The 25939-nt window shown below is 40.1% G+C and overlaps 1 protein-coding gene across 1 annotated transcript in view; it reads left to right on the top strand.

Annotated features, from left to right (window-relative positions):
- Positions 1–25939, top strand: part of snd1 (staphylococcal nuclease and tudor domain containing 1) — a 172981-nt gene that overhangs the window by 44910 nt on the left and 102132 nt on the right. The window contains exons 15-16 of the mRNA XM_044185773.1: positions 3446–3587; positions 16053–16162. Of these exons, the coding sequence (XP_044041708.1) occupies positions 3446–3587; positions 16053–16162 (252 nt within the window). The remainder of the gene's footprint in view (positions 1–3445; positions 3588–16052; positions 16163–25939) is intronic.

Here is a 25939-nt window from a genome sequence, read left to right as displayed (position 1 = left end):
GCCGGAGAAAGCTTCTCCTGGAGAGGAACAAACACTGGTGGCTGGGGTCATAGAAACAAACCCACGCGCAGCGTTTTTCTCTCTCACCGCACAAGCGCTTCACTCCAGCGCTTCTCTGCTAGAAAAAACCCGCTATGCCATATGGACACAAGCCCATACTGCATTAAAGCTTCACGCATCCACGGGAAAAAGCATATATTAAAGATAGATCTCGGATTTTATGAATCGATATCGGATAATTCAAATGTGATCGATTTGAATCGGAAAATAGATTTTTTTTTTTAACCCAGCCCTGCCCAAGAGGGAAATTGAGGTCAGTCAGTCAGGTGGCGGATAAGTCATCCTTTTGTACCTGGGTGATTTTCCCCTATTTGGAATGGCCAATTTCCAGTTTATTGTGACCTTTGTCTCTACTAACTCCCTCTCTTGGCTTAGGGAGTGCATGGACAGCGATGTGTTTTCTTCAATAAAATCATTCTGGCTGCTTCTCCTACCTGACTGTGAGGAGCTTCACTGGGCAGGCCTAACTTGAAGTTTGTTATCGCATAGCCTAGCTGACCAACCTGTAGTAGCTGCAAGTGCAGAAAAGTACATTGTCCCTCACTGACTTCCCACCCACGAACAAGTCAGAAGTCATACCTATTTGAAATGACCTCAGATGGGTCCACTGACCACCATGTTATCACTCACACCTTGGTAGTTTCTTTTTTTAATCTCACAACTGAAAATTCTATCAAACCTCAAAAAAGGTTATGCAACAGCTGTAACATTCTTTTATTCAGAATTGTTTGAGTGCCTTTACGTATCTCTGTACTTGTCGACTGGCCATCTCTTATAAATTTTGATAAGCTACTACATAGTCTACTGTGAACGACTCAAAATTGAACTTCAGAAACATTAGCACCTCTTTCTCTCTCACTTGAGTTCTCTTGTAGTACTTGTAGGCTCTAGAGAGACATTTGGTTAAATTTATCAGGCCCTCTTTTTCTGTATTAGTCTATTAGTCTTTTTTTTTTTTTAGCTCAGAGTGGTACACCAGATTTGGTGGTCATGTACAAGCTCTGTAAGTTGCTGTTTAAAATGCCATCACCTTGCATTTGAACAGAGGCATTCAGCCAGGTTATTAAAGCTATTTAACACCAACAGGACTTTAGAGTCTGGCTAATGACACCGACATTGCTCTGCATAACTGCTCTCGGATGTTATGCTGTTCCACATTGTCATCATCGTAACCTCCCTATGTCTTATTGTGTCAGCAGGACAGATAAATTATTAGCCCCTGTAAAAATAATTATGACAGGGAATTGTTGTGCTGACAGAGCAGCCCTGTGCTATTTCATCAGGGGTATTAGTGCATTTTATACTCATAAACCCTCCGAACTTAACTGGATAAATTGACCACATTCTATGTGCAGCATTGACTGGGGAGTAGTTTCAGGGGGAGGTGCTCAATAATTAATTCACTTTAATAACTTTGAAAAAAAGCAATATATGCCACACCCTACTTCCAACTGGAGAATTCAAATGTCTAACTCATTAAAAACTGTCCCAGTAACCCAGCAAAGGCTGTGGTACTCTACAGTTTAACATGATTGTGCTGTGTCATGCATTTTTGTGTGACATCAGCACTGTGAAGCCCCTCTAAACACTCCCTTATTAACGCCTCTGTGTCAGTGGTTTAGGTCAGTGCCATTATATGCAGAAACTCCTTCCCTCCCTTAGCATTTATGTCAGCTTCCAGTAGGACACACACACACACGATTTGCACCACAGTCCAGGATCGTTGCCAGTCAGTGCCGGTAGGCGTGCATGTGGACGCGCATGCACCAGTTGTTTGGCTAGGCTAATGTAATGAGCATTCTAAGGGCCCAAAATAGCAACATCGCCTCCCACCCCCTCACATCCTTCCCCTCCCTTCCCTCTTTTCTTTTCCTTTTCTCCTCTGTGATACACGCCCACACACAGCTGTACACGTGCACAGGCGCACCCCCACATACACATGGAAATACACACTTCTATACGTCAGCATCCTTTAGCTCAGTGGTAAAGGTTTTCTGAAAGGGATTATGTACATTGAGTGGGATGCAGTCACAAATAGAGCAGAGATAGGTTTTATAAACGTATAGTGTAGGAGATGAACAGAGGTGGTGGAAGGAGAGTAGATAAAGCACTTGACTCACCTCATACCTCTAAAGGTTGCATAATGAGGTCCTCTCCCCTCATGTCGCTTCTTTTTTTCTGAACCATGTTAGACTGCACAGCCCACTCACTGCAAGTGCTGTAAATGTGTTTGTGTGAACAACAGAATGATTGGTTCTGTTGTCTCCCACTCAAGGGGCTATTTTGGACTGCAGTGGGTGGAGTTCAGATGGTGCATCTTATGGCTAAAGCACATACCCTTTACTCACAACGTCATGTGTTTGAGTCCCTCTGGTGACGTGTTGCCAGATGTCTCTAGTCCATCTTTTCTGTTACTACACTGTGTTATGCATCAATACCCCAAAATAGGAAAAAAAATATCAACTCATCTGAAACATGTCTTATCAATATTTTGTTATTTTTGGTTTTCATCATCCTGAGCTCTCCCTCCACTTACAGTAGAAAATAGAGATGCATTGTCAAATGCATTTGTTATTTCTGACTTTCCTTGTTTGAACTCATCCTTCCCTCCGAGCCTGTGCTCCTACTCATATGGCCCCACACACACACACACACTCTACACTGGTTCATGACTGACTGGTCTGTTGTGCCTACATGCTCCTGCCTGGAGTAGGCACATATTAAATAGTTTTTTATCATTTATGAATCTTCCCCTGCCACTGCATCACCAGCCATGCTTGATTACACATGATTTAGTTCTGCTTGTAATTTTGGCCCAGGCACAACAATAAGCTAGTGACTCACCCTTGCAGACGGAGAGGGAGGCAGGAGGGGAAAGAATTATTTTTGATTGCATGAGGTTCCAGACGTGTCACAGAGAAGTGGAGCGGACTTCATTAGGCCAGACTGAGATTTAAAGATGTCTGGATAAAGCCCACAGATTCCGTCTTCAATAAAGCAATTTAGTCGGTCTATTTCGGTTACTTTTCATTTGGCTGAGGTTTTTTTGAGGATGCTGTATCCAGGTTGATTTGGTCTTTTTGTAAAAGACATTTTTAATGTTTTATTTTCACTGAGGCCAATAATTCGAAATAAATCCATATGAAAAGTCCACAATTTTGTTCTTTGATACATAATTAATGCATCAGATATCAGAAAATATCCCATTCACCATATTATAGATGGTTTCTTTGCTTTACAACTGTCAAACAGTTATATACTGATTTTTACAAATATTGAAATACTACATCATTAGATTTTGCACAATAAGAAACTTGCATTCCATGAAATCGTGCACTCTTTAGAGCATTATCTAACCTAATTTCTCTTTCTTTTTGTCCGTTAGGAGACACAGAAAGCCAAGCAGTTCTTGCCCTTCCTGCAGAGGGCTGGCAGGTCAGAAGCTGTGGTAGAATACGTCTTCAGCGGCTCCCGCCTCAAGCTGTACATGCCCAAAGAAACCTGCCTCATCACATTCCTCCTTGCCGGTGGGTAGAGCTCTTTCTCTTCCTGGTGTGAAAGTCACTTCCTTCGGTGTCCTCTATCCAACTCACTTCTGTGTCTGTACAGGCATTAGTTGCTGCTATGGGAAAGTTCATTGGTGTATCTTTTAGTAAAAAAAAAAAAGTGTGTGTGTATTCAAGCAAATAGATTTTCGCCAAATTGAGACTCCTGCCATCTCAGATCAGAGTTTGAGCCCTTCCCACACTGCTCAGCAGGCGACAGGTCAAGGGGGTAGCTGGGCATGTTGCACCAGGGTTGGCGTGAAGCATATGTCCCCTTTGACCTCACCTTTCCCTCTCTGCCTCTCTGCCAAGTGTGAAATAGGCTCATGCTCTGCTCTCCGTGTCTTTTCTGTTTTACCTTAGTGGTTATCTTCATTAGAAACTGGCCGCCATGTCAAGATAAAGGGAGGTTTAAACTTCAGTGGATGGGCAGGTATTCTCAGGTTTTTAACACTATGGACTTTTTTTAAAGTAAAGTTGTACCTTTTGGCATTCAGCAACAGTCAGTTTATCCTTCCTACCTGACTTGTTTTGTTTGTCTCCTACCTGAAAATTTGTGTAGTGGCACAGAGGACAGATAATGAATTGGAAAGTCACTTGACCGAAATTGATAAACTATTTTGATCATCGGTCGATCGATAATCGTTGTTAGTTATTTTCTAGGCAAAAAACGTTCATTGGTTCAAGCTCCGCAAATGTGAAGATTTGATGCTTTTCTTCGTCATATATGATAATAAATTTAATATCTTTGGTTTTGGATTAATGGTCAAATAAAACAAGCAAGTTGAATACATCAATCACACTGGATTTCATAACAGGAATTATACTCTTTTTTTTTCTTACATTTTATTGACAAATCGATAGAGAAAATAATTGGAAGATTAATGGGTAATGAAAATAATCCATGAATGGGTCCATTCTTTTAGCGTTTCTACCTGTGAGAAAAGAACAGTAGTTTAGGGCAAGATGTAGATGGGATGAAATACAGACTGTTTGATAGTAGGTCTAGTCATTTATTTCAGATCCTCGATTGTCTTGACAGTTTGTGCTAGTAATAAAAACACTGAGACTGTATCTTTGGCAGCCAACAATGATTTGCACATCCTCCCAGATCATGGGAATGGTGAGAATGCTTATCCCTTCCACAATTGATCATACACTTTGTCACAGTTGCAATAAAAATCTGTTTCAATAAATCTCCATTTCAGTCCGACATTTTCCAGCCGTACAGATCCTCTCCATTTACAGTTGGACAAACACCATATATCAAATTCAGTTTAATTATGCGTGTCTAAATCGTTGATGCATTAATTCATTTTGTAATTTGCTTCTAATTGTCGCAGCTATCCACTGATGGTTTTCGTAATTACGTTTTTTTTGTCCACTACCTGCTACAAGATGTATTGACACGACCCCTGCCAATAAGCAGTCTGCAAATAGGACCATATAAGATTTTTTTTTTTTTAGCACTGGTTTGCGTTTGACAATTTTCCCTTTTTAATATGAGTGCTTAGTAAAAACACACACAACCTTGTGTTCAAGAAGATATCAGGTGTGTGTGAGATGGTATTTACATAGTCTACTTTTGGAATGATTTTATTCAATCAAAGGTTATTAGCAAATTGTAAGAAGCGCATTAGAGCTGATAGCCCCTGAGCGTGTTTGATTAAGGTTGTCCCCAGAAGAAAAGATTAATCTGATGGAAATGAGATGACACATATTGTCTTTATATACACATTAGGTTGGATTAGGCCTCATTGATACAAATGATCCCCTTTCATATTTTGTGTATTTTTAAATTCTATTCCAATTAAGAGTCCTCTGTATCACTGGAAGACCTCCCTTGTGTGTGTCTCCCTATGGGTGTGTGAGTGCTTTTTCTTGTCATCTCATTGTCTTTACCTTTTTTTTTTTTCTTTCATCTTGTTTTTTTCTTTCAGAGATGGGATGTTTATGAGAAACTATTTTGTCTGGTGGGTCATGGCCTCAGTGTTTCTGTGCATGTATGTTGTATGCGTTTATGTGATAACTGATGTTAAACCTTTAACCATACATGAAGCCCTTAGGCACGAACAGCCCCTTTATTATCTCTCTACCTCTAATCGCCAAGCACTTCTTATCTCCTTCCACTTCCTCTTTCCTGTCAAAGTTATCTTTCCATGTTTTCTTCACCCATCTCCACCACGGGCTGTGTTTGAAATGACACATACATGATAAATTGGCTACCCCAAGCCTCTTGTTTTTATCTGTGTATGAAACAGCAGAAAGCCTTTGGACCTTTTCTCTTCACCAAATATCGGTGAAAGATCTTAGCATATCTGAAACATGCAAAACTTAGTATTTTTTAACGTTAAATAGGCCTTTCATCATCGCAGTAGCGGTGTTGGAAGTATTGTACCCTGTACAGCTATTCAGTTACAAATTCAGTTGGGCCAGATGGGCCAGACATTTTCAGCAGCCTATTTGAAACCTTTTTTAGCTTTTGGTAATGACAAATTTTAAACAAATGCAAATGAATGTAGGAAAAAAATAGCAGGCGTTTAGAGATTGCGGTAAAATAATCAAGTACTTGCCAGTCCAGGCATTAAACAGACGGTTCTCATTGTCAATTTTACATTTTAGGGTTGACAAACATTTTCTCAGTAGAGCACTTCCCTTCTTGTGACTGTCAATAGCCTGATGTTTTGAAAAGCTACTAAGCGTGGTCGTAAAGTGAGAAAACGTTGATTTCTGAAAAATATGATTGGCGATGTCACTACATCCGTAAACATCCTGCCCGATCGATATTGCGCATGTACAACTCGCAACTGAAATGAGAAGGAAGCAAATTTGCTCATTTGTTAGCTCAATCCGTACACTATATATGTAGTTTACTTATTTTGTCAAATATCAGATTTATGTATACTGGGCCACTCAGGGGTTGCTCCTGGGCCAGATGTGAATAGGCCGGCTGTAGTTTCTTCATGTTAAGATATAGTTATATACATGTTAAACTGAATACAAAAATGATTTTTATTCATCATTGTAAAGCTTCAGTAGAAAGAGGTTTTAGATAGTGTATAGTAACACTTGTATTAAACTCAAATCTATATGCATGCATCAAAAGAGTTGCTATAGGCCTTCATCATGCATAATGTCTTTTAACCATAGTTCTACGATATGATTTTATTACTTTTACATGGTCAAGTATTATATTTGCCCCAATCATTTTATATTAAAAGTCAAAATATGTTTTCCATAAGCGGAGCTTCTTCATGCTCAGTAATTGTAAGTTGCTCTGAGTAAATATTGACTACATCCAGACAAATAGAGAATATATTTAAAGGATGCTGCTGTTAAAACAAGTCTGTCATTAGTCGTCTGTTTCATTAGCCGTGTTCTCGTCATACTGTATTCATCATGGCCAAGTTTTTATTCTTTAACAATGTCGTAGGAGGCCATTGAAGAATAAACTGTTTACAGTAGAGCTGCAAATGAAATGATCCCAAGGCAGTAAGTGATGAAACACAGCAATTCAAAATTATAATACCAAAAACACAGTACAGGCATCATGGAATCTGAACTACTATCTTGCTTAGCCAGCAGAGATTTCCCCCTTGATTTAGCCATATTATTTGTCCTGATTTAATACTGAACCCCACTCATTGCAAAGACTTGTTTTTCCAATGAGGCTTCTTAATGCCTCAGTATATTCCTCGCACATAGTCTCCTTCCTTTTCCAGAGTTTTCCTTGATGGATAAAGACAGTGCTCTCAGAAAAAATGGGGGCTGAGGAAACAAAGCGTAGCAAGAAAAACCCAAGCTTCAAAGAGGGCCGGAGGTGTGCTTCAGGAGTTGAAGGGAAGTTCCCTTTCCTCTCCTTTCACATCACCTTTCCTTTCTTCTCCTCTCACTTGCTGGCCTGCGTGGTGTCACTTCCGTATGCAAGTTTGATAAAGGGTAAAGGAGTCATCCTGTTTCTGAAAGGGCTTCTACACAGGAAAGGGATTTGAAAGTGTAGTGAAGGAGGGTAGAAGGATGATGAGAGGAGGTGAAGTAAGATCTGTGGATGCAGAAAGGACAGGGGAGGGTAAAGAGAAAGGGGATGTGGTAAAGAGAAGACAAAAAAAGTACAATTGATTTGAAGAACATGGGTATAAAGGCCTGTTGAAGCTAAGGGAGACCAAGCAGTGAAAAGGCTGTAAAAGTTTACTAGCTTCAATAGCTTTCTCAGAGTTTCAGACGGAGGCCACAGCAGGTGAAGTGTACTTTCAAAGTTACTCAGAAAGGTATGTTGAGCAGCAGTCTGTCAAAAAGATGAAACACCCATCACTCGGACACAAAGATTTACAGTGTCAGCACGAAGCATTAGCCATCACAGTGTGTGGCTTAGTGCCATTTGTCTGATTTTTGATATCTGAGTGTGAGTGTGTGTGTGTCTGTGTGCTGTTACACTTCCTGCAGGGTGTGAGTGCAGGAGATGGAAAGATGGTGAAGTGGAGCAGAAAATTTGTAGACTTGTTCCCTAAAAATATGTCTGTGTGCAAAAAAAAAAGTTCAGCATAGTAGCAAATCAGTCAGGAAAGGCCTGAAAATAAAATGTTACTGTGCTCTGCTATGACCTCTACATATTAATGTCCTTGTGTGTGACTGCAGTGCTGCATCTCATTGAGATTCACACATTTATTAGAAACCTGGGGCCAGGTTGTTTTTGAGGCCTTGAGACAGATTTTAAGGCCTTCCACATAATAAAGTTGCTGGTAAGGAAGAAATAATAACTTTAATAACACTTTATTGGTATTAAATTTACTACACTATGAGCTATAATCTTGATCCTAAACATGGGCTATGAGCTGCATCAGCCTACAACAAATCAGTCATCCACCATAACTGCTGCTACTGGAGGGGGGAAGAAAGTTATCAGAGGACTGGAAATATGCTCACATCTAACCTACAACTAAAACTTAACTTTAATAAATATTATTAAATTTCATTATAGATTATTACGCTGCTGTCTACTGAAGGTGACATCAGATATGTGCTTCAGTGAATTGGGGCCTGCAAGAAAACTGTAATATTTCTAAGCATTAGTAACTTGTCACAGGCCTTCTTTAAACCTACACCTCATTATTTGTGTTGCATTGTCCTACCAGCTATGCATAGATAACAGACCATGCCACAGGGTAGGGTTTTTTTTGTATGTTTTTTTCCTTAAGATTATATTTTCAGCATTTCTGCTTTATCAAATATTACACAGATAATGTGTAAAATAAAAAAAAAAAAAAATCAAATCCTTGGTACGGTTGTGTGCTTTAGAGGAATCAAAGTATCGGTGTTGAAGCCTCGTCTGAGGTAATGAGGCCTTACATTAGAGAGCTGTAATGAGATAATGGTGAGACTGGGGGATGGACTGAAGGTAAAAGAGAGGGATAGTGAAACAATTCTTGGATTTTTCCCAACAGCTCCCTTCATCTGCTCTACCTCCATCACCCCTCTGTAACCTCTGTCTTGTCCACCTGCATCTTTCACCCACTGCTGAACTTCTTGCTTAGAAGTGACTTGTACCCAGGGAGGGAGAGATATTCAAAGAGGGGAGCGACACCTGATAGTTAATTAAGGGAAGGACAGGGAAGATTAATAAGATGGTAAACAAATTTGAATGGATCACCCTTGTGTGTGATTGTTTCCTCAATCACCCATAGTGATATGGATGATTTGAGGAAAGAAGTATGAGTATTAGAGCTGAAATAACACACAAATGTGCACACTTACACATCTCCCCAGCTTTTAGGTCTTTGTTTGTTTGCCTGTCGCAGTGCTAATTATGTCCTGTCAACAGCTTGTCACAAATCAAGAATTAGTAACTTAATAACATTGAAAAGATGGACACTAATGGCATTCATACTGAGCTGACTGTATCCTGCAAGTATCCATTTATACCTCCAGACATGCCAAAGTGAGGGCACAGAGCGTCTGAATTTTTGCTCATAACCTGCCAGAGGCTTATCAATATGCACATTATGAGTTTAGGAATTTGCGACATGATGTATTTTTGTATAAATTGCAGTGATGACACTAATACACAGCAGCCGCACATCGCCACATTTCTCCCTCCAGACCTATTTCTACAAGATGAAGCTCATTATCTCAGCTTGGTTAGCAGAGGTCGACTCAATCCTGTTCCTGCTATATGTTGGGTCGACTGAAAACACATTTCATTACAAAGTATAAAAAATATATTAGAAAAGAAACTGCCTCTCCAGAAATTATTGCATATGAATTCATCCCATTAGTTTTGATTTCTGATTAGAATTACAACTAGAATTAAGATTATTCCTTGCTGAAAAGATCCATTCTTTATGTGTCACTACATTTGCGTGGCACTTACTAGCATTGTTATAAGTGCATCTTAATGACTGGGAGTATTAGATTACTCTTACAAGTACTCCAGTTGAATGGTATGGCAGTTAGATTATGAAACAACAGTTAAAGAAATAGTTTGACATTTTGGGAAGCACACATATTTGCTTTCTTGCTGAGAGTTTGATGGGAAGATCAATAGTACTCTCATATCTTCCCGTTAAATATGAAGCTGCAGCCAGGAGGTTATCTTAGCATAGCAGAAACACTGGAATCATGGGGAAATAGCTAGCCTGGCACTGTCTGAAGGTAAAATCCACCTTCCAGCACCTCTTAAGCTTAGTAATTAATGTAAGTAATGTAATTTGTTTAATCCATACAAAACCCAAGGTTATGGTTTTGATGCTTTTAATTTAATGCAACCAACGTATTTGTGATTTTCCGTATTTCACTGTATTTCCCCTCTTCAGTCTTCAGCCATTAATATTAGATATAATCTACTTTATATCAAATAGAGTGAGAAATGAAGGGTGGGGACAAGACGTGGCAGGCACATGCTTTGAGGGGTACAGTAGGTACTGAAACAAAATGGGGAATTGGGGACTAGGGGTGATATAAGCTATATATATTGTAAGACCAAGAAACGATGGTAAGAACAGAACTGAGAAGGTATAAAGAAAGAAGAAGCTTGAGTGTGTTTCTGTCACAAGGTAAGGAGAATTAATTAATTCCTGCGAAATATATAAATTCATAAATGTATCTCACACTACTTTTGTGTTTGATATGGAGAATGATTGTGGAAGAAAGACAGGGATTGATGAAGTGGAAAATTGCTGAGGAGTCTATGCAGATGGAGGAAGTGACAGCTTTTGGGGTGAGGAGGAGGAACTACTGTGTGTGTGTGTGTGTGTGTTTGAGTTTGAGCTAAGGGCAGTATTCCATCATGGCTCACCCTGAATCACAGATTAAAATGTTACATCTTCTCCACAGGGCCTCCCCACCGCTCACTGAGCCTGAGCTCTACAGAGGGGAAGGGGAAAGAAGCATGGTGGGACATGGGGGGTGATATAAACCTGCAGCATTATTAAAAGAAACGGTTGATAGCTTGTCGTCTTCTAGGAGTTGGGTTGCAGAATTTGCAAACAACATGAATTGACTCTTTAATCTGTTCATTCAGTTGTGCATTTTTTTGTTAAACAGTCCTAGCTGACTCTATTTTCAGTTTATTCTCCGAAGCCTGACGCATTTTAAAATGAGACCTCTAATATCCATGTCTTACAGACCAAATATGATTGATGCGATGTATGATGGATTGACATGTGGGCGTGCGCTTCAGGCCAGTATTGAGAACAGCACGTGCAAGATGATGTATAAGAGTGTACTGTGTGTGTGTGTGTGTGTGTGTGTGTGTGCTTGTGTGTAGTGTGATGTCAGTAGTGATCAGTGTATGTCTTGTTTGTCTCTGAGATCAGATAAGATGGATATCCTATAGTTTGACCCAGATGTTTATCTTGGTGTCAGGCATGAGTTATGTGTCATGGTGCAGGTTAAAATTGGCTGTGCTAATTGACTCCTTGGCTTGGTTTAAAAGCTGCAGGGAGGAGACGACAGTACAGTGTCTGTCTGTGTGTGAGTTGCAGGACATTGAGTGCAGTTAGGAAAAGCCGTAGGTCATTTGAGAGTGTGTACCTGTGTGCATTTGACTTCAGATATGGACTTATATCTTTGACTTATTTTATTGGAAGTCTTATATAGGATTATTACATTAATATTATTATTAAACTTTTGGATTCTAATTCTATTATTTTTCTTTGTGTATTAACAGTGATGAGGGGAGGTGCAGCCAGAAAACAATAGGCCTGATTACTGATTACTGGGCCATCATGGAAACAATTAGGTCAGTTTCAGGTGAAACTAGCTAATCAACAGATACTCAGGTAGACTCCTTCCTGAGGGCAGGGCTTATGTAACAGAGTATCTTAAATTTCTGAGTTCCCGTCCCATTTTTTCACAATTGAGAATGACTTCTGGATGGGAGCCGAAACGTCTTGATTCTGAAAACAGTGTCCAGATGACTACGACTGAAACCTTTTCTACGATAGAACACTCCTGGACGAATGAGTGACTACACCGTCTTTGTGTATTAAGGTTTTTTGGGATGTTTTTGTTTTTTTTAAAGGTCTAGTGTGTAGGATTTTGTGGCATCTAGCTGTGAAATTGCAGTTTGCAACCATTTAAATACCGCTCGCATCACCTTCCCCTTCCAAGTGTCTAGGAGAATGGTGGCCGCGAAACTCACAAAAAACATGAACGGTCCTATCTAGAGCCACTATTTGGTTTTTCCGTTCTGGGCTACTGTAGAAACATTGCAGTGCAACATGGCGACCTCCGTGGAAGGGGACCCGCTCCCTCTGTAGATAAAAACGGCTTATTCTAAGGTAATGAAAACACAAAGAGTATTATTTTCAGGTGATTATACACTAATGAAAACATGCTTATAAATATTATATTCCATTTCTGCCAATAGCTCCTCCTAAATGTTACACACTGGACCTTTTTAAGATGGCTTGCGCTGGGTTACGAATTGTTGCTGATGTAGGCCTGAATAGACATTGGACTGTATGTGCTTCCAATACACTTCCCTGTGTATTACATTCCCGGCCAACCCATCTCCCTCTCTGCAATAACTTCATACAAAATTTTTTGCAGTGTGCATTATTTACCCCTCCCATTGTCTTTCCTCTCTTGTCTTTTTCTCTTCCTTTATTCTGCATCCTCCTCTTCTCTTTATTCTGGCACTGTTGTAGCCTCAGTGTCCCACGTGGAAGCCCTGTCCTGGTCCACTTCTATAAATACTATCCGATGATCTTGGCCATCAGTGTCTCCTCCTCCTCTTCCTCCTCCTCTGCTCTTCAGGAAGCTCTTATTTTTATTGTATTTTATTAAATGTTTGAATAAAGTAGGATACATAATAGAATACCTGCAATAAAAGAACATTTAACCAATGTCTGATGTAGAGTACAAACGTTTACAATAAAATGTATTTTTCTAAAGCAGTTTTTTATTAAATCAGTTTGTTACTGTGAGGCTTGTGCGTTTACCCTAAGTCTTTCTTATTCACTCTGTGTACAAATCTTTTTTTATAGCTCTTTGGCATTTTAAGCACAAAAACACATTTTATCACCCTATTGCAAAATATTACAGCTAGAGTAAAAAAAAGCAAATAGTTTAGTACAAAACAGAAATTTGCACGTCTAATTGGTTTTAATGCTCCCTGCTGTATACTGAAGACCTTTATGTCTTACAGAAGGTTGACTCAACAGTTCTTCATAACTCTTCGGTGCTGACTGTCCTGTGAACTCATTTTGCCTTTCCTGGGTCATTTTCCCTTCTCTGCCAGTGTGAATACGCCGATGTCTCCTGTTCTTGTTTCCATAAATGGGACAGACATGGGCAGAGGTTTCTGTGGGGAACAGAAAGTACTAAACAAGAAAAAGCTTAAAAAAAAAAAAAAAAAAAAAAAAAAAAAAAAAGCTAGTAGGTTATTTTATCTAGTTATAAAACCATGAAACTAATGTTTGCCAGTTAGGTTAAACTCGCTATAACTCGTTTTACTTACTGCTAACAAGTTAAGAGAACGGAACATGAACACAACACAAAGCACAAAGAACCCAGAAAACCATTGTTGAATTTCATGTGAAAGTTTTCAAGGAAATGTTTTGAGTCAGCTTTTTGTCTATATTAGCTTTTTAGCTAAGTCAGTTCCAAATCCAGTTATGTATTTAAAAGGGGCCTTAGATAAAACCCTTATAGGAATTTAGCATTTGGAATTCACTAAAAAGAATAAGAATACAAATGTGGCTTGTAGAACAGATCTTAAGCGCTTTCCTCTGCTTTGCACTTACAGAGTGCAGCAAAGAACACCTGGTACACAGTGTCCCAGATTAATGTCACTGTAAAACACTGTTGTATTGACAAGTTTTAAGATGTAAGAACCAATGAAAATGTGTTTTCTTGTTGTGTATTCTTATTTGGGAAGAAATCTTGAAACATGAAGGCTCTGTGTACGGTATGTAATGTCCCCTAATCTAAGAAACACATCAACTAATACTTTAAGTACACACATCTATTCCAAGCACTTCAGTTGTTCTGTCACTATGTCACATTGGAGCAAGAGCAGCATGTCCTTGAGTGAAAACTCTGGGAAACACTTTATATGAATACATCACCAGTCAAAGGAAACCATGGGGAACATGGGGAGAACATGCCAAACTTAGATGGAAAAGAAGTACATTTTAAAGCCTGGATTGTCTTACTGTGAGGTGACCATGCTCTAACCACTGAGTCAACTGGATGCCCCAGCACATCTGATTTGACTTCTGTCATGAGTCAATCCTGAGGCGTAAATGCACGTATCTGTCATGCCAGTGAAGCTCATTAAATTCAACATGCAGTCAGAGAGGAAAGGAAGACCCTAGGAGAGAGCTGTTGACTTATTAGTACAATGCTGGAGGGTTTAACGCCCAACTGAAACTGTCATTAAGTTACTATGCATAAATCAATACAGCACCAACCTGCTTGCTAGTGTGGTAATTAATTAAATAATTTGAAGAGAACAAGAACTCAACAGATAAACGCATAGCTACTGTTAAGGTGTTTTTCATATTCAAAATTTTTTACAGGCATGCCTTCATCTATACCTTAGCACATGTTGCATGAACATACAGCATATTAAGATACAAAAGAAGTGAGTCTGAATTGAAGCCAGGTATGCTCCTCCAATAGAGGCTGTACATGCAAAACTCATAGTGTGTGTGTGTGTGTGAAGACTTGGCACAAAACTTTAACTTTCTTTAAGGGTTAAGGTCAACACACGTACTCTCACTACCTTACAGTCCAGTCACATTCATCTTCAAATGCAGAAATTCTCTCTTAAGCATATACCTTTCTTGCATACACCTGCTTTTATCACAGTATATTTTTTAAAACAGGGCAAACATGCAAAAATGATCTCACAGCGCCTTTACCCACTCATTTCTCTTTCCCCCACTTCTGCCCTGAAGCTTATCCATTCCTACCTGAACTCTACAAGAAAGCCTCTGAGGGTCCCAAAGACGCAAATTCCAACAAGGCTGTTTTTCAGTGGAAACGGGTTATACAGCAGGGATGTGATTTGTCTGCATTAATCTGGAATTCCGGATTTTCCAACCTGAAAATGTCACCCACATGAATTGTGCAGATCCGTTAAAAAAATATATATATATATATATATATGATGATGAGCTGCCTGAGTGAAATGGTGAGGAGAGGATCGGACGACATCTAGAGACTGAAGTGCGTGAAGATTTTATTCTTTCCGAGTATCCACGAGGATGTTGGTTTGCGTTCAGCTCGAGCTTAGCCTGATAATATTAAAAGGACAAGGGTTAGCGGGAGGTTGGCTGTTTTCATGAGTACAACAGTACTCGCTGGAAGAAATAACATAATCATTCAAATTTCACTCTAAAAAGGGGGAACTGCCAGTAAGTGGGGTTTGCAGCAGAATTAAGTGTGCGTTGATTGTTTGGTGTATTTTACAAGCCGAAGTGAACATGCACGTTTGTGTATATTTGCAGCTCTGCGCTCTGTATATTTTCCTGCTTTTTTTCCCCCCTTTGGCAATCACATGCCTGATACAGAAGCACTTTATGGGCTCAGGATTGACCCCTTGATGACCAATTATCGTTTGAGTGCTGATGATAGTGCAGTCGGTTAATCTGTGTTGTGCCACTGACGTGCCTTTGGTAAAATAGCGTGACTATGCGATTTTGACCCTGACCTATTAGAGGGATTAGAAGGATGCTTGATGTGGCATCAGTTGTTTGGTGCACCAGAGGTCCTTAAAATTGGGGATACAAGTCTATTCATTGACTTGCAGATATTTATAGAGTATTTCTGCTTTTTTTTTTTTTCTTTTTGTCTTTTTGACAAACAGATCCAGGTATGTCTCCTGGTCTTTTTGGACTTATCAAGCCAAATCATGTTAAAACCATAGAGGACATCTTGCAGTTGTTTTGATTAGCTGCTGTGCTGACCTTTAACTCCTGCTATTGTGTTGTCTTTGGCTAGGTATTGAATGTCCACGAAGTTCCAGGAATATGCCAGGAGGGATGCAGGTGGCTGAACCCTTCAGTGACGAGGCTATGCTGTTCACCAAAGAGCTGGTGCTGCAAAGGGAGGTAAGCAGTATAACATTCTGGCACTGGGTTTCATCATTTCCTAGTGTTTCAATACCTATTCCCATGTTGGTACCTCTTGGTGTTCTGCTATTTTGGTACCTACATTGCTGCATTTTATTTTCACACTCGCAGTCCAAGTTTAGGCTGCTTTGAGCACAAGATCATTTTGGTTCAGACAGGTGAGAAGAATGTCTGTTATACTTTCGATAAGTTAATAACCACAGAAGCTACAAGGTAAAAGGTGTTTCCAACGTGCATTCTGGCTTTGTGTTTGTGTGATTGCCACATTGTGACGATCTAAGCCCATTTGAGCAACACATATTACCCTTCATATATTTAATGACTTATTGTCACGACCGTTTGAAGAAAGATTGGGAAAGATTGTTTACTCCCAAATGAGCTTTATTACAGCATTTAAAGCACCATTTTCAACTCATACTTTGAGTGCTGTGAAATCTCAACAAAAATCCTGACAAAAGCGTCCACAATCAAGTTGGCTAGCCCCAAAACACAGACACACACACACCATCCTCCCCTGCTTACTCCAAGTTTATGGAAAGCTCACCTGATAGTGGATCAGTGCTCCTGGGCTTTAGAAAACTCCATCCACTGTGCCTGTTCATTCACATGCTAATAGGTTTTTATAAGAAGCAGTGAACGGACCAAAGTCCATGATGGAACTAGCTATAATCCTGCCACCACTTATCCAGGCCACACACTCCCTCTCTTTTACTCCCCCTCTCCATTCCTATCGCAGTTTTAAAAGGCTTTTTTTGCGTAGGGTGGCTGACTCCACTGTCCTCTGGTGTTTAATTGTCATGGAAATGTAGCCTTGGCCAGTGTTGGAGGTGGACTAGTGTGAGTGTGTATGGTTGTGTGCATGTGTGTGTGTGTGTGGCGAGCCAGTAGTATAGGTTGGATCAAGAAAGCCTTGGCTGTGAAAGAATTGATGCAAGCAACAGGGGATTTTGATTGACATGGATACAAACCTCCCTCCATGAGTCAGAGCAGAAGTTCTGTAGCAGGTACATGTTGATATGATTTTTTTCTTATTTTTACAGACGCATATATGCACACTAATGCATAATTAATCTGATTTATAAGACTTGTACACATGCTTTGCCACACTCTGCTTAGTCTTTCCTATATGCACATAGATTAAATTAAGCATTTGTTATGCACATAACCTCTTCCATCCATACACACTCTGACGCGCACACTTTCTCACACATTTTCTCCCTTGCCAGTCATTGGTGGTGTCAGCAAGTTTTTCACAGGTAGGTGGGAGTTAGCAGGCAGGACTGAGCCATATAATGAGTCCTGAGCCCAGTGCGGAGGCTGGTTGGCTGGCTGCACTGACCTGCTGTTATGGGCTAATATGAACACAAACACACACACTGTCAAACGGACACATTTGAGTAGATAACAACACAGTTAAGCATTCACACATAAGAGCTGTCACTTTTCCAAAAAAAGGCAAAATCATTATCCAAAAGAAAGTTACTGGTTGAAAATCCCTGTGTAGAAAATCAGCTTGGGTTTAATTCTTCTGGTTCACTGGCTTTGTTCAGACATTTACTAAACAAATTGGAACATGGCAATGGCAAAAAAACAAACAAGTTACATCTCTGAAACACACACACACACATCTAGCTAGAAAAGAGTCAAATGAGACAATGGCTGACACTGAAACAGGATAGAGTTGCATGAGAGAAAGCAAGATTGAACAGGTGAGAGGAAGTGCTGAAGCTGTAGAGGCACGAGTTAGTAGCAGCAGAATAAAGATATTATATAGGACGGAGAGGAAAAACTAGTCTGTGCCCTTGATCCAGAGTCCTTCTCTCCATCTCTCCTATCCCTGTGCAGCATAGTGATTGTGACCGAAACAGGTTATTAAGGTGTGTCACACTCAAACATGAATATGAATCGTTTGATTTCATTAGCATAAGATTCTGCTGTTGATTCATCAATGAATTGCATCTGATTGCGGAAGCTTTTTAAGATGTTCAGAAGATGGCCTCACGTGAATAACATTTGATTTGGGTTTTGGTGGCGTATTTATTTTCATTCATAAAATATTTTTCTTGCTCACTCTGCTCGACAGTCATTTTGAGTTTTATAGGGCTTTGTTGATCTGATGACATGTTGATTCAATGGTCCATTCACACTTCTGTTTGTCACTACTCTGTAATTAGCTGTTCTCTCTTTCTTGTCTCCTTTGAAATTGAGTTTGGGTGCAGGCATTAGCATCTTTTCTTGCTTTTGCGCTGTTGCTGCTCTTTTGGTCTTTCTCTAATAGCCTTTTCTTTCTCTGCTTTCCCTTTTTCCACTCATTTGAACTTCACTCTCGCCTCCCTCGTCTTTGGTGTCCAGTTTTAAATCTCTGACTGTCATTTGCTCTTAGCTCTCTCCCTTCTCGCCTGCCATTTCTCCCTTTCCCCTCCTTTCTCAATTTCTCTCTCTAAACTGACACACAGCCATGTCTTAATTTCTCCTGATGCAGACAAGCATAATTAATGTGGCATCCAGTGAGGAGAGAGGCCCTGGTTTCTGTCTCCTATTTATAACCCCCCGCCACCCCTCATTGACGCTGTGTCTCTGGTGATTCTCTTCCGCTTTTAAAAGATTTCTTTCACTTTCATTCTCTTTTCAAAAATCACTTTTGTGTTTATCTGCTCTGTCTCCCTTTATCCCTCCCTCCCTTCCTTCTTTCTCTCTCTCTATCTCTCTCTCACAGTCTGTCTGCCTTTCTCTCTCCCGCTCTCTCTGTGTAGCATTAATATCTGACAGACACTGCTCCCGTTCCCAGCGTGGAACCGAAACAGCAGCACAGAATTCTGAGGAAAAAAGAAAACATTGGTAAACACCACTCCCCAGACATTTCCCTTTTCTTTTTTGATGTCTTCCATTTAATTTCTCTCACCTCCCACCTTCCATTGACAAAAACATTCATTCAGAGCCTCAGTCACTGAGCCTCTCTGTTGATTTTTCTTTATGCTTTTGGGTGGCAACTTCAAAAGCTCAGTCTAACCAGGAGGGAGGTGGACGGAAGAATTTTACCGCATTGACGTGTTTATCTAGAATGAGTCAGCTAGAGACAGCACATAATTAGTGGTGTAGTGTTAGTTAATAAAATACACAAGTCAGTGTAACAATATTTAAACTATTGACAAAGCCTCATTAAAATGTATTTTTAATTAGTGTCATTCCAAACTGAGATGGCTGCAATGTGAAAAATCTGACGCCTATGATGTCCGTGTACTGCTGTAAAATCAGTTTCATCTACTTGTGGTGTTTGTAATATTTTAGCTTAGAGTAAATGGTTTGGACTAATCAGCAGTGAAACTTTTATTTTGTATTAATCAGCACAGAACAGACCGCTGATTGGAACCACTGTCGTATATATTTCCAGTTGTATAACTGGATCTCCAGGCGAGAGACGAAGCAAGAATAAGAAAAGAGGGTGAAGCAGAGATGGAGTGTTTGATTGAGCAGGGACGAGAGCAGGCTAAGTGGACAGTAATATGCGGTGTACTGATCCACCTACGTATACTGTCAGTCCTTTTGACCTCATTCAGTCTGGGTGGTCTCTCATCTACTGTACTGCCCTAACTGCCTACTCACTAACAATTTATTTCTCTCTCACACACAGATGCTCGTAGCTTACATTCTCTGTAAAGAAAAAACATGCACACTCATAAAGAGGGCCTTTGTTCATGGCATGTCAGGTGTGGGTGTTTTTTCTATACATTTTCATCTCCTTTATTTTTATATTTCAACCTCATGTTTGTAAAGCTAGTAAAGATGATTTCCAATTTCAACAACATGTTTACATTTAATCCATAAAAAAATACAACAGCTTGTTTTAAGGAACAATTTGTTTATACACTGCACCTGAGGAGGAAAAAAGTGACAAATGGGATCATTGTTCCAAGTCTTCCAGTCTCTGAAAACTTGCCAGTCTATTTAGAAGGAAACAATATTTTTAACAATGCAGGGGCAGCCTTGGTCAACTTACTATTTTAAAGTTTAATAGGTAGTTTGCTGTATATGTCATCCTTTGGAACAACAATTTAGAAACACCTGATTTCACCAAAAATTGTAGTTAAAAAGAAATAAGATGGCAACAATTAAAAATAATCGCATTAATCAGTCAAAAAAACAAAAGAAAATTGGATTACACACACACACACACACACACACACACACACACACAGAGGCACTTACCTCTGTCTCTGTGCAGAGTTTAAGTTTTCGTGGTGCCCTACATGCTGCTTCCTTGTGCATGCCGTCCTAAACCCTGCCTAGACGTGCTTAAAATGGGTCCCCAGCTCCCACCTACTCCACCTTTTGACGTGAACACTGTGCACCAGGCTGCCATAGGTAGGGGTTGGCACAGGCTGCCTTCAGACCTGCAGGAGGTTGTGTTGTGGAGCATTGATGAGTCACTGTGCCGGTGTGGCATCACAGATGCCCCGCTCTCTCCTTTTAATAACTGTTCTTGGTGAGCATTTTAATTAAATGCTAATACATTCAACACCTTTTGTAATATCAAGAGGATTTTGCTTTCGGTTCTGTGTGTGGTAAATCTTAATGTACCCCTATCACAAGTATAAATAGGCACACCGTGGCAATTGGATAACTGAAGTGTTATCTAGTTGTCTGTCTTTTCTTCCATCTGTGGCTGTGCACATCTGTGGTCTGTGGAACTCAGATCAATTCATTTAGCATTCTTCACACACACATAGAGGCACGCAGAATGCATCCTTCATGCATTTGAGCCTCTTTTATACGTCTTATTTTGCCTTTAAGGGCCGCAGGACGGCATCAGATTTCTCCACAGCTTCCATGCTCTCACATTGATTTCCGATCACGCTTGAATTATTTTGGCATGAGGCCGATTACACAAGTACTGCATCTTGCAGTCTTTGACCACATCTCTTCCTCTCTCCTCCCCTCTCCCTCTCTCTCACACACTTGCCTCACATTCTGTTGTTCATATTGGTCTGTTTTATCGATATGCATTTGTGTGTCTTTGTTTTTTGCATCTATTTTTGACTTGTTTTTCTTTTTCATACTTTGGCATACGCACGCAAAATGTGTGTGTGTGAGTGTATGTGAAAGAGAGAGCGAGAGAGAGAGAATGAATACACATAATGAATAATGCATGGTGTGGTTTCCTGGTCAGCAAGACAGACGGTAGGGACGGTGAACTTCCCCTCGGGTCCTTTTTTCCCACCACATACTGTAGTTGAACAAACCACGAGTGCAGAAGGCAGCCCCATATCCATATTACTGCTACTTTATAGCCACAGTCGTGATCTGTCCCCATACATTCATAATTCCGGTACCAGCTGAACAGCATAACCTGTTTGGACTACATCCATACCAGAAATTTTTTAATCCTTTTTATCGTCACATGGTAGCTAATTCTTCTGATGGTGGTACCAACAGTAACATACAAGTATATTGTGTGTATTTGAGTGATATGACCCAGATGGAACTTAAAATGATTTCAATTGAGTAACAACACTAAAATAAATCCTCATTGGTATCAATCTGTGCATTTATTCTGATATTGATACAAACAGTGGAGCTCAAAAATACTAAATGGTTTTGCTGTTTGTATTGAAAGTTGTACACCATCCAGTTTCAAGTCTGTTATGCTGGCCATGTGTCACAATTGAGCAATCGTGTTTCTGTGTTAATGGTGGATGTGTCTCGCTTGGTGAAATAGAGCAGCAGTGGCAAGATAACTGGCAAACCATGCTAGTTTGCAATTTAGATTACATTTCTAATTTAAAGTTTGACCTTGAAACCCACCTTGTGAGCATAAAGCCATTAATAGTAGTTTCTATTGAGTACTGACCATAAATTCTGATGCTCACAATAGCCTGTCTACATTATTTAGGACTAATTGGTGTCACAGGTAGAGTTCAGCTTTTGGTTTTGCAGCAGCTTGCAAATAAAGTACTGCTCAGCCTGTTTGTGTGCATCAGTGTCACAGTTGGGCGGCTTTGTTCCTTGAAAATCGTGAATTATAGCCTGAAGGTGAACAGAGCGACCCACATAAACGCATTCACACCATCGCAATGACGGAGAGATAGATGGGCCTGAATACAGATGGAGAGATGAGAGGAAGGGAGAAACCTGCTCACTGCTTTATCGCCCCAACTCATTTACGAGGGCGACCTTGTGCTTAACGTGTGTGTGTGTGTGTGTGTGTGTGTGTGTGTGTGTGTGTGTGATGGAATTGCAACTTCATCGTCCACCCTGATAAGCATACCCTGGAAACAGTGCTAAGACACAGGCACACACTGTGCTTGGGGACCAACTGAATCCTCTTAGCCTTTTCCTCTACATGAAGGGCACTGCAGTACTCTTCCACATCAATGATGGCAATAGTATAATGCTCTCATACGCTTGCACTGTACTGTCTCACAGTATATCACTAAATGTATTCATCTCATTATTAAATGATCTTTCTTTCTGTGTCCTTCCCACTTTTTTTTTCTCACGGTCTACATTTTAGCTGCTTTTCTGCTAGTTTTTAAGGCTAAAACAGATGAAGAGCAGATGAAGGTAAAGGACATGGGGCATCAGTGTGTGTGCTCACATTCCTAGACAAACACATTTCTTTAATTATTGTTGAAACTGGTGCCAGAATACTGAATATGTTTTATAAATGATTGAAGCAGCAGGAAAAGGAGAAAAGGCTTCCATTGTCTCTGCTCTGTCTCTTTTTGCCTTTTTGTTTGCCTTTCCCCCGGTTATACTCTGGTCCCTCTCACTTATAAAGAAAATAGCCAAACTACATATTGAATTTTGGTCTGTCTGAGAATACTGGAGGCAGCCAGCCAGATAGCCAGTGGCTGTGTCAATACACACATCATTATCTGTCTTATTATATAGCTGCTGTTCTTCTTTCTTCTTTTAGCTCTTATTTTTCACCTACTCTACCAGTCTATTGTTCTAATAAAAAACAGTTTTGTATGCGGTTTGTTTCAATTTCTCACTTTATTCCATCAATCAGCACCAGATATGACAAATAGAGGAAGGGGATTGTGAAAAAGAAAGTTAGAACAAATAGTTATTAATATGTTAAATGGAGAGTTTGGAATATCGATTACGTTATTGAATGAGCCAGTCTATAAGGGCACACTCAATAGCTCAATTTTCACCTAACAGTCTGACCAATTTTACTTTTGTTTGGGGGTTTTTTTTTATCACAAACAAGGAGGTTATATAGATGCCCTTGTTACTTAAAGGGCTACTTTAAAATCTTGCTAATGAATTTCTTTTTGGTAATTAAATATGAGATGAAATAATGAAAAATTCAGAAAATCCCTCAGCTTTGACTGGAGTTTTTATACAAGTGTCGTCTTGTTAATCCTTCTTCGGTCAGCTGATTTTCCTTCATCTCTTTTTCTGCCCCATGAGGCAGCTTTATTTCTATTGCTTATTTCTTAATTTGCTATTATTGTTGTCTTGCCTCGCCATTCTTCACACTTGACTGGCTTTTTATGTTCCTTGCTAAATTAATGTTAGTATTTGCACATGCACACACACTCACATCCTCCTTTTTGTGTTGTCACGGTTGTCTCTCATTACCCCCACTTGCACTTGTGATTTTGTGTACGTTTTACTTTCAGAAACCTCTTTTCAGTCTGCCCGTTTTGAGCCTGACCCACAAGAAAAATACTCTTACACACAGTTGCATGCACACACTCCTACACACACAAACACACATACCCAAATTCCCCTACTGCGTCGCATTCTGAGCTGTTGGCCGCTAGGTGTTTATCTAAACATGAACACTGTTTGACACTGTAACAAAAATGGCGTGCGACTGGAATCAGAGGCAAAATTATGTCTGTTCAAATTCATTGGCAGCAAGTAAATGCTGCCCTTAACTGATAAAATGTTTAAGCTATTTCTGTATAAAAACATGTTTAAAATAAATGCAGTTTATTGACATACTAAAATAATACTAGAATTTGAATGTCTCTTCACTGAATTCTCACTGTGGCAGTTTGACCTAGATAGTGCACAAAACCAGAAACAGTACAGTATATACTCAATGTCCTTCACCATATGTTGAAGGACAGTTGAATCTCTGATGAGCCCGCCTAAGGAAATGGCTCTAGGCCTCTATGCTTTATTGATGCTTAGATTGATCCTATTCTGTTGATGACAGTGTAACATTTTGACAGACAAATATACATTCATCTCTTTGTGTCTCCACCATGCTTACATCAATTACATAGATTAGATGTAATAAAGCAGTAGATTGATGTTTACATTGCTTTGCAGTCCGCGTCAATTGTAGCTCTACTTCTAGCTTCTTACACCCTGGGATCTATATGTAGGGCTTATGCAGAGGAGTTATTTTCTGTCATCACTAACATACATGCAAGAGGGTCAAGGTGTGTACAGAGAAGCGCAGAGCAGATACCAGCCTTTCAGTCGTGCTAATGGTTCCCTTGACAACACAGCAGTTGCTACACATCGAAGATGCCTTGGCTGTAGGGTTAAAACACATACCACAAAGACACACACACACAATCGGGCTTGCACATGCACACACTGAAGTCAGCTGTCACTATAAAAAGAGCCAGTTTCTCCCCCACTCCCTGTCTACTCTTTTTCAGAATTTACATATGGTTCATGCAGACCAACACACACACATATACACACACACACACACACCCTGCTGTTTACACAGAGCATCTTCACCTGTTCCCTTCAGCGTCTTCTGTGTGTGTCTCCATGTATCATGTCAGTCTGCCGTCACTTGCTCGCTTATTGAGTTGTCAACGTCTGGCCCCTGTTGCGTAGAGGGCACACCTACCTAGACCTCCCATCTCCGCTTGTCCTTTTCTTTTTCCTCTCACTTTTACCTCTGCTTTCACAAGATACTCCTTTATCTGTGTGCAAGTGTGTACCTGGTGTGAGCAGGAATATAGCCTCAAAGATTTGAATAAATTAGCGCCAAGTAAAGGCCAAAAAGAGGAGAGATTTGAAGCAGTAATCTTTTGCCAGCTTACCCCAGCATAACGTCCTCACGTCTGCACCCTTATCCCCATCTCAGCATCTCCTTCCATGTACCTCTTCTTTCATTCCATTTCTTTATGTCCCTTACCGACAAGAGAGAGGCTATCTCAGCGGCTGTGTCAGCGATCGGCATCCCCTATGTTTTCCCAGAGGAGAGTCGGGGGGCATAAAGGGAAGAACAAGCCTGGCAGAATCTTTTCAAACAACCAATGGGGATTGGGCTCTCAGCTTTGAATTCAGACAGATAAAGCTAATGGCAGAAGTGGGCGACAGGCAGAGAGCTGTGTGTATATGTGTGCGAGCATAGCTTCAATTGAGGCCAGCTATAGAAATGTAGTTTCTTTAAACCCCTTTGCTGGCTGAATCTCTCTCTGAATGTGCAGGGGTGTATGCAGGGGAAGTTCCAAGAAAGGCTGGCCGGGACACTGCAGTTTCTTAAAATGCTTTCGTTGCCAGCTGAATCTCTCTTAAAGTGAGAGTGTTTGCTGCTGTATAAGTGTGTTCAGTTAGGCTTTTCTGAAAGGTAATCAATACTTCCAAGGCCTACAGTAAATTTCATTATCTTTGATGTGTCAGTGTATCGGTCTGCTTGTCTGTCCATATGTTCATAAAGAAACGTCTTTTAATGTAATTGCTACTGGGGGGAAATGTATGGTTACTTGAGGAAATTGAAAAGTTGGACAGGGGTTGTGAGTTGGAGTTTGAATTAGTGAACCCGAAGTC

The sequence above is a fragment of the Siniperca chuatsi genome, linkage group LG23, assembly GCF_020085105.1.
Source record: "Siniperca chuatsi isolate FFG_IHB_CAS linkage group LG23, ASM2008510v1, whole genome shotgun sequence".
Taxonomy (NCBI): domain Eukaryota; kingdom Metazoa; phylum Chordata; class Actinopteri; order Centrarchiformes; family Sinipercidae; genus Siniperca; species Siniperca chuatsi.
This window is presented reverse-complemented; position numbering and strand designations above follow the sequence as displayed.